Source organism: Xenopus laevis, chromosome 2S, assembly GCF_017654675.1.
Source record: "Xenopus laevis strain J_2021 chromosome 2S, Xenopus_laevis_v10.1, whole genome shotgun sequence".
In the NCBI taxonomy this organism is placed as follows: Eukaryota; Metazoa; Chordata; class Amphibia; order Anura; family Pipidae; genus Xenopus; species Xenopus laevis.
In genome coordinates this window covers 48,774,360-48,786,830 of record NC_054374.1, presented here as the reverse complement: position 1 = coordinate 48,786,830, position 12,471 = coordinate 48,774,360, and the positions used below count along the sequence as shown (strand labels likewise).

The window sequence follows — 12,471 nt, the reverse complement described above, 5'->3', positions numbered from 1 at the left end:
AAAGACGTGTAGAAGAAGCTCCGCCCTACCCACCCGATTCTACAGCTTCCTGACAGCAGTGGGGGCCCGGCTATAGAGTGAGTACAGCGGCCAGGCTGCCCTAAGACCCAAAAACCACAACTAGTCCCTAGTCCCCCCCCTGATGGAAGTCCTGTAACCAGCAATTAAATCGGCTAACATTCACTAGTCTGTCAACTGTATGGAAGAGCTACAAATACATATACATATATAAATACCAAACTAACTGTAACAAAAGTACCATTTTAACGGACACATGTACGCTTCCATTTGAACAGTTCAACATAGCCTTGATTTTTTTTTATTTTGTTACACAACTGAACAATTGTAGGCCTTGTCCAACAACTAACTTCAAATGTATGCATTAGAAGAAGTGAAAAACTGAAATACAGTTATGGGATCAGTTATCCAGAAACCTATTATCCAGAAAGCTCAGAATTACGGAATTTCCATCTCTCATTGACTCCATTTTATACAAATCTAAATTTTTAAAAATGATTCCTTTTTCTCTATAATAATTAAACAGTACCTTGTAAGATATAAATAATCCTTATGGGAAGCAAAACCAGCCGGTTTATTTTATGTTTAAATGAGTTTCTAGTAGACTTAAGGTATGAAGATATGAACTACGCAGAGATCCGCTATCTGGAAAGCCCCAGGTCACATGCATTCTGGATAACAGGTCTCATACATGTACTTAGATTTTATCCACATCTATGCATTGTTCAGCAACAGGGCTGTAAACATCAAGTCATTATATACTGAAGGTTTTTGTATAAAAGTATTTTGCAAACTTCGCTAATGATCTTGAGTATTTGATTGATACAATGAAAAATAATGAAAGGTTGCCTATAAGCCATCCATGCACCCAAGCGAATACGAAATCAAAAAATGTGCAAAAATGTCCAAGAAAGTAAATTAAGCTATGTTAACTTAGTAAAATCCATCAACTGCAAAAACAAATAAACATGCACCTATTTCCTCAAAAATCCTGCTGTGACTTCCATTACAGTGATAAAATACTACATTGGATATTTTGCCACAAGCCACACACACACATGTATGTGTGTGAGTATTATAGACCGCATAAATGATGTGTGTGTGTTAATCCAGCCATTACAAATTAGTGAATAGTACTATATTAAGCAGAAATGGGAATATTTCCAGCTAACAAAAACACGAGAGCATCGAAAACTATAGCCCTAACAATGGATTTTCATAAAGTTAAATAAACAAAGTTGAGATTTCTACAAGCGTATGCTAACACATTTGAAAACAGCAGAACAGATAAACTTACATCTAGGAGAGTGTGCAAATGTTGATCTTGGAAAACACTATGAAGAAAATCGAGATCCTTCTCACTGCAGTCTGTAAGTGCATGAATCTCTTCTAGGCTATCCAACACTTGTGACACCGCTCCTGTAAGCAAATAAAGGGGGGGTGGAAGAGAAACTCTAAACTCAAAGCAGCAGAGATTTATATTACAATGACCTTTGGAAAATAAAAAAATATTGACTAGCTATGATTAATGAGTAGCTTGAGCTAAAGGCAATACTTTATTCAGAGACATTTAGAAACAATTGAATAAAGAAAAACACTGCAGAGTTGAAAAACACAGGAATGTAAAAGAAAAAAAGGCTAAGTGAATAAACTTTGATTTTCTTTTCCTCTTGAACACAACTGGCTGCTAAATTGTCAGACAAGAAACAAGGATTTAAAGGAAACCGATTTCTAATGTAACCACTTTAGGGCCAGAATGTAGAGCATTGTTTAAGCAGATATTTGTTATGCAGGACATGTAATGCACTGCTTACACAGAGCATCTTAAGTGTTAAACTGTTAAATATCTGTATAAGTTTTGTTTGTAATATCTGTCCTTTCTATCTTTTAGAAACGGTGAGTGCAGCTTAAAAAATATACTTTAGTCCTTTGTAAAGGTTTTTAAGAACTGCTTATACTTTCAAGGTTTTAATACATATTTCTCCAGCAAAGTTTTACTTGCTGTTTAGAACTGCATCCCCCTCCTCTGCCATCCCACAGAATACCCAATCTCTTTCACTACATCATCAATTTATCCAAATCCTCTGTTCTTCTGATTTAGAATTGTGTATATGTATTAAAACTCTAGTTACATATATCTGGTCTTAATATTTATTCTGTAATATTTTATGCCTTAGCTTACAGCAAAGTTCATTAACCTATTCTACCAGCAACAATTCTCAAAAGTGCTACACTATGTGGGAACCACAAAATAACAATTTAATAAGGATTATATTTGGCTTTTGTTTAGGCCCCAGGTGGACTGCCAGTCTGCAAAAGCCTCTTGTCAGTAGACTCATGTATATGCGCCTACATGACTTGCCTCCAAGCAAGGAACTTAAACACGTGCGCTTGTTTTGAGAGCAGCATTAAAAAGTGGAAGGAATGAATGTTGCTGGGTAGCCAATAGTTGGAGATCACTGGCTTATGGTATGCAAAGAACATTCCTTCTATACTTCTTTGAAGTTTTTACACACAGTATAAGGCCTATTTATCAAGTCCAAGCTTTTTAAACATCGTTCAGCTCCCACTACCCTGCCACAGGTTACTGTTTTTTAAGTGCTGAAATGTCTGAAATACAAAACTATTTGCAATAAAGTCTACATCATTTATGAATACAGATAAATGTACTTAAATGTTTGAAATATTTAGGAACAGGGACAAATCCATTAACAAAGAGAAAGTTGTAGAGAAAGAAGGGATACCTACTTTCTGCTGCTAGAAGTCCTAGTGAAGAAGCATTAAAAATGTAAAGTAAGATAATCAGACAGGGCATTTTACAAACAGACTAGAGTAAGCAAAGTTTAGTAGCAATTTCAAAGTTGGGAAGAAAAGGTTTTAGAATAACAAATGAAAGCAGCGATTCTCCAAATGTGCATCAGGCTTCTGTTATGATTACTACAAAGCTGAAAGAAGGCACAAGTTGCCAAAGAATAAGGCTAATATACTCATTTTGTCATGAACTAACTTGCTCTACAGTCTTGATTCCTTTGCGTCACTTTGTTTTAAGTGAAATATGAGCTTGCCCATCCTAGTTTTTCCAGAAACAAATGAGGTGGTCAAATCGCCTGATGCGCCATAGCCTATGGGGTTCCACAAAACCTATATGTGTTCTCAGCTACTGTTAGGCTTCAGTGAGCCACCTGTCCAACAGTATCGAGTACTGCATTGCTCATGGTTCTCCCAATTATTTGTGAATTAAACAACATATGCAGCTGTAGACTCAATATATATAGCAAACAAACCGCACTCCAAGGACTTGATATGTAGTAAATTAAAGGTGATGCTTTATTCTCAACATTTCAGTGCCCTCACTGGGGCAGTCTTCAGGAGAGTGAACTCTACACAACAGTGAAAAAAATTATAAGTGTAGGGATGGCGCCAAAAGGACAGACTCCCTCCGATAGCCGATAGCAGTGGCAGAGGGATGTCTTGAAAAAAAGGCCTGTCCTTTTGGCGACATCCCTACACTTATAATTTGTTTCACTGTTGTGTAGAGTTCACTCTCCTGAAGACGGTCCCAGTGAGAGTGCCAAAACGTTGAAAATAAAGAATCATCTTTATCTTTTGGATATATATATGTATATGTATATGTATATGTATATGTATATGTATATGTGTGTGTGTGTGTGTGTGTATGTATATGTATATATATGTATATGTATATATATGTATATGTATATATATATATATGTATATATATATATATATATATATATATATATATATATATATATATATATATATATATATATATATATATATATATATATATATATATATATATATATATATATATATATATATATATATACATATACATACATACATACACACACACACATATACACAGTTAGGTCCATACATCTTTGGACAGAGACCACTTTTTTCTAATTTTGGTTCTGTACACATTACCACAATGAATTTTAAATGAAACAACTCAGATGTAGTTGCACTGCAGACTTTTAAAAAACATTGCATAAAAAAACATTGCATAAAAATGTTAGGAACTAAAGCCTTTTTTAACACGATCACTTCATTTCAGGGGCTCAAAAGTAATTAGACAAATTAAAAAACTGAAAATAAAATGTTTATTTCTAATACGTGGTTGAAAACCCTTTGCTGGCAATGACAGCCTGAATCTTGAACTCATGGACATCACCAGATTCTGGGCTTCCTGCTTTTTAATGCTCTGCCAGGCCTTTACTGCAGGTTGTGGTAAGGAAGTCCTTAACCACCGAGTCCACTAACCACTGGTGAAAGAATCTTTGATTTAAACAATTGGATAGTGGAGAACATTGTTCACAGGGTGGCAACAAAATCTGGTAAGGTAGATCAACGCAGGACTATATATCCATTGTGAATTGATTCCCGCTCAACCTATGAATAATGCATATCAAACACATGAAACATGTGTCCCTAAGAAAGGATTTAACAAGTGCTTGTTCACAAAGTACAAACAAAATGTAATCAAAACGTGTACAGGTATGGGACCGGTTATCCAGAATGCTCGGGACCTGGGGTTTTCCGGATAACGTATCTTTCGGTAATTTGGGTCTTCATGCCTTAAGTCTACTAGAAATCAATTTAAACATTAAATAAACCCAATAGGCTGGTTTTGCTTCCAATAAGGATTAATTATATCTTAGTTGGGATCAAGTACAAGCTACTGTTTTATTATTACAGAGAAAAAGGAAATCATTTTAAAAAATTTGGATCATTTGGATAAAATGGAGTCTATGGGAGACAGCCATTCCGTAATTTGGAGCTTTCTGGATATCGGGTTTCCGGATAAGGGATCCTATACATGTACAACAAATTCAAGGTGCCAGACTAAAAAGTGTAACCAAACCTCCCATATAAACACTAAATAAACCCACACATAATGTCTCAATAAATCTGTATAAATGAATTTAAAATAGGGGCTTGCCAAATAATGACAGCCAAGTTAAATATTATTGCTAGCTTTGTAGACAACCAGGGTACTTGATTAGACATGCTAAGAGAATATCAGTGATACAAAGGTTAAAACAAACTTGCGCATACAGTCTGCATATATCTGCTAATAAAGGGATAACCTCATCAAGATAAAGTTTTTATGGAAAATGTATGAGGTTAAAGGGGTTGTTCACTTTCCAAACACTTTTTTCAGTTCCTTTGTTTTCAGATTGCTCACCATAAACAAATACTATTTTCAATTGCTTTCCAGTCTAAAGTTATATATTCCCGTCTGTTGTATTTGAGAACAGCACTCTAAATTGTTACAATTTGCTACATTTAGCTGATATAATTAGTTGATACATTTGTTTTTTAATTCTTTATTTTGAATATTCACAAAAAAGTGGGTGATACAGAAAAAAAGGGGAAAGGAGAGAGAAGTAAAGAAGTATCCAATAAATATAGACTAAAAATAATTATAGAACTGAACAGCAAGAGGAAACACCCAGTCACATCTTAACTAATACACTTGCTAACTTTACCAACAATAATCAGTAATTACACATATGATAGACATGAACTATTCTACTTAATTCATTGTTGACTCCATAAATTTTATCCAGGGGGATCATATTTCCCAAAATTGAACACTCTTATTATGTGGGTGATTTCTTCCATTTGTTTATTGTCCTCTACAGCGGAAACCAATCTACTATTGTAGGAGCTTGTAATGATTTCCATTTTTTTTGGTATAAGTGATTTGGCAGCATTCAGTAAATGCAAGGTAAGAGGATCAGAACTAGCTTTAGCATGTGCAATTGAAAAATTCAATAAAATTGTAATTGGATTATTAGTATCCAAACAAGATTTAGTGATTTTATTAATTATAAAAATTATTGTTGTCCAGAATTGTTCTAAAACTGGGAATGTAGGGCAAATATGAGAATACAACCCTTCCTTGTCTTTGTACCTCCAGCACAACTTGGAAACGGTTGGGCTTATTTTACTTAACCTAACAGGGGTATAATGCCATCTAGTGATTAGTTTATATGCGGCTTCTCTAGTCCTTGATGCCACATCGAGGATTTAAAAGTATTAATGAAAATTTTATTCCACAGATTTTAATTCTTTTTCCCATTTATTGCAAAATGTCTTCTCTTGTGTAGATAGATATTCTAAGAGTAGTTTAGAAACCTTTGAGAGGGGTTTAGTAATATTTGTTGGGGCAGTTAGCATCTGTTCCCATGATGTTAAAGACCTACTCCAATCCTTCATCTTTATTGTTTGTATAAAGTAAAATAATTGTCTATTCCCCGATAAATTCTTGGGGTGACGAAACAACCGTTTTTGAATCTGAAAGAGACATCTTATTGTCAATTATAAAATTGCTAATTCTTGTAGGTCTTATCCCAGGAGTTCCATCTATTAAATGAACCAGGTTACATACTTGGAACAAAATCAGGATTGTACATCAGTGGTTGTAATATGTAAGGAGAAATAGATAATAGAAACATATTTTTATTTTGATGCCAAACATTTAATGTCATCTTAGTTAGAGGGTGATCGGAAATACCCCTTAATAAAGAATTATTCTCTATCCATAGTGTTTTCTATGGGGTACTTGACTAGAGCTTGCTCAAGGATAATCCAATATTTTTCTTTATTTACAAAATACCATGCCAGAACTCTAGAAAGTTGGACCAAAACATAATAAAGGTATGAAAAAAGTATCTGGTAGGCCTAATCCCCCCTTATCTTTGGGTAAGATTAATAAATAGTGTTTTAGTCTAGGTGTTTTCCACTTCCAAATAAATCTGCAAATTAAAGATTTTACAGATGTAAAAAAAGATTTAGGGACACATATAAAGAAACAAGTAAAGAAACTTCGGTACTTTGAAGTTAGAAAACCCCCCAAATTTTTTCAACAATACTACTATGTTTGGCAAAGAAATTTTTAGATTGGTTAGACATAGAAGTAGGTCATCGAGAAACGCAATACATTTATAGTCTTTCCCTGATATTGTCAAACCCGGATGTCCAGATTGTTCCTAATATGACCAAGTAATATTTCCATTACTAAAACGAACAGAGTTGGAGAGAGCTGGCAAACCGGTCTTGTTACCGTTAGCTATATGAACCCTAGGGAAAAATATCATAATACCATGTCTTGTATTTGTACCCAGACCAAAACCCATCAATGTACTATCTAGGAATGAATCTAGTGATGAATTAAAGATTTAACTTTCACCATATTTTATTCCCCCTCCCTTTTGAGGACAAATCATGCTTGGTCTAAATGAACTAATTCTGGAAGATATAGTTTTATTCTATTAAAAAATATTTTCATGTCAAGTGAAATTGGTTTACAGTATAAATTGAACATAGTTGGGGATCTTTACTGGGCTTAAGTATAATTGTAATAAGAGCCTCTTGGGCTTGTTAGTAAAAGTCTTGGTGTCAGAGATATAATTAAAATACTTCAAAAAGAGCGGAGACAACTCTTCCTTATAAACCATATAAAATAAAGCAGTATAACCATCTGGACCAGAGCTCTTACCAACATGAAAGGAGTCAATGCAATAAACAATTTCAGAAAAAGAAAAAGGAACTTCCAATTCTTGTGATAGTTCAGGTGTAAGCTTATTCAAACCTGCTTCTTTAATAAATGTATCCATTTAATTTGTCAAACTTGTCTTTGAATGCAATGTTTTTAAATTATCGTTATGATAAAATTCTTGAAATGATCTGCAATACCCTTTGTATCAAAGTGTATTTGATTTATCTTTTATAGATTAGTTGATACATTTCTCAGCAGTAATATATAGAAATATTTCCAAGTATTGTATCAGTTCCAACTGCTGTTTAATAAAACTGTTCTGCTCAGCAAGGCCAAAGATAACTAATGTATCAACTACATGTATCAAATTAAAAACAGTTAGAGTCGCTGACACCCTCTGCCAGGGCTATTTTAGAGAATGAAATTTGAAATTTACACTTAAATATTAGAAAAACTGTCACAAATAGAAAAAAGAAAGTAATTGAAAAAAATCTTTATTTCTGGTGAACAATCTGAAACCAACAACTGAAAAAAGGTGTTTGAAGATGAACAGCCCCTTTAAGCTATGTAGCCCTGGCAAAAATAGTTTTCTGCAGAAATAGTTTGCCAATTTGTATGCATGCATAGACAAATCTACTTCCTATTACTCATCTATTTCCTGCCTGATAAACCAAAGATGTCATTTTCCATTACAGCATGATGTTTAAATAAAATTTTAGTATCACAAGAAAAGGGAAGAAGAGTTATATTAACATTACCACATCACTACTTGGAAGATCGTGGGGGGATTAACGAGCATAATGTGACAAGAATTAGGCAAAATTTTTAAATCTATATAAATATAACCTAAATCTGGACTGTCAATGTGACAGCTTCGAATTAAGGGTCAGTCCACACGAGTAGAATCAGGGAGATTAGCCCCATCAACAAATCTTCTTTGGGCCGACAATATCCCTAAACTGCCTTCCTCCTGCCCTCCACCAGCTAAAATCAAAATCTCTTGCGGCAATTCACACGCGGCACTTCGTTTTCCGAAGTCGCCCAAAGTTGCCTCACAAGGAAACTTCGGCGACTTCGGAAAACAAAGTGCCGCGTGTGAATTGCCACAGTCGATTTTCATTTTAGCCGGCGGAGGGCAGTTCAGGAAGATTGACGCCCCGAAGAAGAGCCGATTAATCTCCCCGAATCTGCTCGTGTGGCCTAACCCTAAGTGTCCATGCTTGCTTCAGCTGCAAACCTCATGGAATAACATCTGAACACAAATCTGGTAAAGGCAACCGCATTAAACCAGCCGACCATGTTTTCATATTTTTCTCCAACCAGACCGTATGATCACCGACCATTCTAAGGATCCATTAAGGGGCAAGCCAATAAAATATTTTGTTAAATAAAATTTGCAAAATGGTTTGCAGCATTTTCAATACAGCTACCAGGGAGAGGAGGGCTGAATAGACCTTTAGCTCCCCGATCTCTGCCCAAGTTAGTGGGTTGCAAAATCCCTGGCTGCATAAAATCCTCCAGTGCAATATCACTAAATCTGGTTACAAAGAAAATTATCGTTCGTGTATGCTACCAAACACCCAGTATAAGGAAAGAGAATGAAGCCCAACTATATGCCTAGGTCAGGCACTGCATATATTTTTGCCGAAGCTAAATTCTGCAAAGCTACGAGTTCCATGCAGGATGTTGCCACTTTGCAGAGCTATTTGACTAAATTTCAAACAAAACTGGCAAATGTGGATCAGTGCTGATAAACGCAAGGTCATGCCCCTTGGTAGAAATATCTAGTTACTGTATACACAGCACGTTGGGGGTGTCCTAACTTGTGAAGAATCTTTTTGAGGATAACAGTCTGTGTAACTCAAATTACTGGTAAATGAGGATGACTTGGCAAATGAGGATGACTTGGCAAATGAGGATCGGTGTTGATAAATGAAAGGTTATGCACCTTGGTAGAAATATCATTATTGCAAGTTATTGTATACACTAAATTGTAGTGTGTTGAGTGTTTCCTAGCACAATCTGTGTAATTTAAACGACTGTTAAATGAGGATCAATTGGCAAATAAAGGTTAGTGTTGCTAAATGCAAGGTTATGCACTTTGGCAGAAATATCAATAATGCAAGTTATACATGAAATGATAGTGTGTTATGGGCCAGGTATCTTAATTTGAGAAAAGATAGGGACTTCTGTGGATAACAAGCTGTGTAATTCTAGGCAGTCCATGATTAAGCACCCTGAAGGGTGTGAAACTTGTAGGGTGGATGGAGATGAAGCCATAACTTTTAATTTTTCTACTAATAAATTTATCTTTTAACTGAATATCTCTGGTCTTGTGGATCTGAGTGCCGGTCAGCCCTGCTTCTTTATCTTCTAATTCTAGGCAGTGCCATTCAGTGGCTCCTAAAGCAAATAAAGTGCTTTCTTGCATAGAAAAAGGCATTAACCCAGGGGATATAAAAACATTTTTTCCTTGTTTTAGGTCGCTGGTAAGATCTTACCTTGAGTAAACAGTGCCTCTCCAGTCCTTAAGAAAGATATTAATGAAGCATACTTCAAGGCTAATGGTAAAAGTCCAATTCTAATGGTAAGGATAGATCAATTCCAGTTCTATGTTATGGATGAATTATTTATGGGCAAAATTCCAGTTCATAGCATAAAACTGAAAATTATACACTTTAGTTTGGAGAAATGAAAAAGTTATCAAGAGATCATGCAATTGCATGGCTAGGACACAGCAATTCAGTCCAATGGAACGTTTGGGCATTTGCACCATATACCTTAAAAGGGATACCAAAATTTCTTATGGTAGGGATTATACTTTATTATTATTTAAAGTTAATACTGACCTTTCAGCCTTAGCTTAAAATTGCTGCACACTGAAGCAATATATATTTGCAGATTTCAGTGCATGTAGAGGCATGGTAGGTGTCACAAATCTACATGCTTGGCAGGCATAGGTGTCAAGGTATTAAGGTGAGCTGTAACCCCTAAAACAAAGGTCACTATAACATTATATTTCACATAAAACGGTCATGTCATGGCCACAGCAATAAGGTAAAGTGAGACTCTTGCTTCAGGAAGCACTGCTGACCAACTTTGCCCTCCCCAACCCAATGCAGGAGTGATGAGCATAGGAGTGGAGGCCTAGAAGCAGCATTTAAAATAGCCCATATTAAAAAGACAACTTTAAAATAAAAGTCTGTACAAATATGTCTTATTGGATTATCAAAAGATGCTATAACACACACACTTGATGCATACCCAAGCATATAAAATTACAGGCAGACAGCTGACCTTCTAAACTGTTCAAGCTTGATATATTTTGCAGCTACATCAGAGAAATGCTGGATGCTAATGTGGGAAATAATAAAGGTTGCTTGTGAAATACTTCAGTCAAGCTTGAGTTTTTGTGTACAGTAGGAACTGAAGCTGCTGCAGAGAAATGTACCAACTAATGAATGATATAGAGTTCACTGAGAGGAGCTAGTAAATTGTAGTCAGTGATCTAGTTTACTGAGCTGCTACCGTTAATACACAAGTGGAAAGGAAAGAGATTCACATTTTAGTAAACTATTCCAAAATAGAAAGCATTATTTAATTGGTGTTATAATTGAAGGGTAACTTGCTCTTTAAATCAAAAGTGTGTGGACCATGTGGCCCATTGATGTAACAATTAATAAAGTTCCCTTCATTAGATTTAGAGTTGCTGATTTTATTGGCTAAACACTGGTCCTGATAATCAACTATAGGTAATTGTTCACAGCTGCAGATATTTTCTTTATTCCTGATGCAGAGTACTCTCACTATAGCTCTGATCGTCTTTATGCTAATTTCAATGCAGTTAATAACTTTAAGACATACCTGATGATGTTGGGTCTTCAGAAAAGTCAGGTAACTCCTCAGGAGGATCCCCGTAGAATGAATTAAATTTGTGGCTAGACACAGCAGCTAGAACAGCTCCCTGTAAAATCAGAATTATCATAACTGTAAGCATGTTATTAGTAATATTAATATTTAACATCTAAAAAATGTACCTTACCGTATATACTCGAGTATAAGCCGACCCGAGTATAAGCCGAGGTACCTAATTTTACCTACGAAAACTGGGAAAACTTATCGACTCTAGTATAAGCCTAGAAACAACTACAGCCCTGTCTCCCAAAGCGACCCCCCCAGCGATCAACCGGACTTCTTTGCAAAGTTGATGGTGACAGAGAATTGCCAAACGGATTACTGTGTGCATTGTCCCACTGTCCCACTACCATGTGTAGAGGGTGCTGTTTGATATTGCCATCACTGTTAATCTTTCGTATAACCAACAGAGGGCGCTGTGTGATATTGCAGTCACTGTTATTCTTTCATATAACCAACAGAGGGCGCACTGTTATTCTTTCATATAACCAACAGAGGGCATTGTGGGATATTGCAGTCTCTCCCCAAGTGTACTGTTGGTAAAGGAATGATTAAAAGTGACTGCAATCTCAGCTACTCGGGTCGGGTACCACTGACCCGAGTATAAGCCGAGGTAGACTTTTTCAGCACATTTTGGATGCTGAAAAACTCGGCTTATACTCGGGTATATACGGTAATTGTTTTGCATAAAGTTCAGCCACAACCTACTTGGTCCAAGTCCAAGTATATACACCAAACAAGTTGGTTAAGCAATATATATTTTACAATACAAGGTTAGATACAGCAATCAAGTGTTAGGTCTTTTGAGGATTGCATTCTCTAATTAATCTGCACCCCATTGTAAAGAGCTTAAACAACACGATTAATTACCTGGTTACTTAAAGCATGGATCCCCAGGTCTAATAACCATGTTATTTATGTTCTCTGTATGAAATAATCCTTTTTGGCTTTTTATACAGAAAAAATAAATGCATGACCTTCTTCTTTTCTTTAAAGAGAAGGAA

General features: G+C 35.6%; 1 protein-coding gene across 1 annotated transcript in view; it reads right to left on the bottom strand.

Annotated features, from left to right (window-relative positions):
- The window catches only part of cask.S (calcium/calmodulin-dependent serine protein kinase (MAGUK family) S homeolog), a gene marked incomplete at its 5' end in the record, with an annotated part of 155,589 nt that overhangs the window by 57,346 nt on the left and 85,772 nt on the right, over positions 1–12,471 (bottom strand). Inside the window, 2 exon segments of the mRNA NM_001093638.1 lie at positions 1,316–1,437; positions 11,417–11,516. Coding sequence (NP_001087107.1) covers positions 1,316–1,437; positions 11,417–11,516 — 222 coding nt within the window.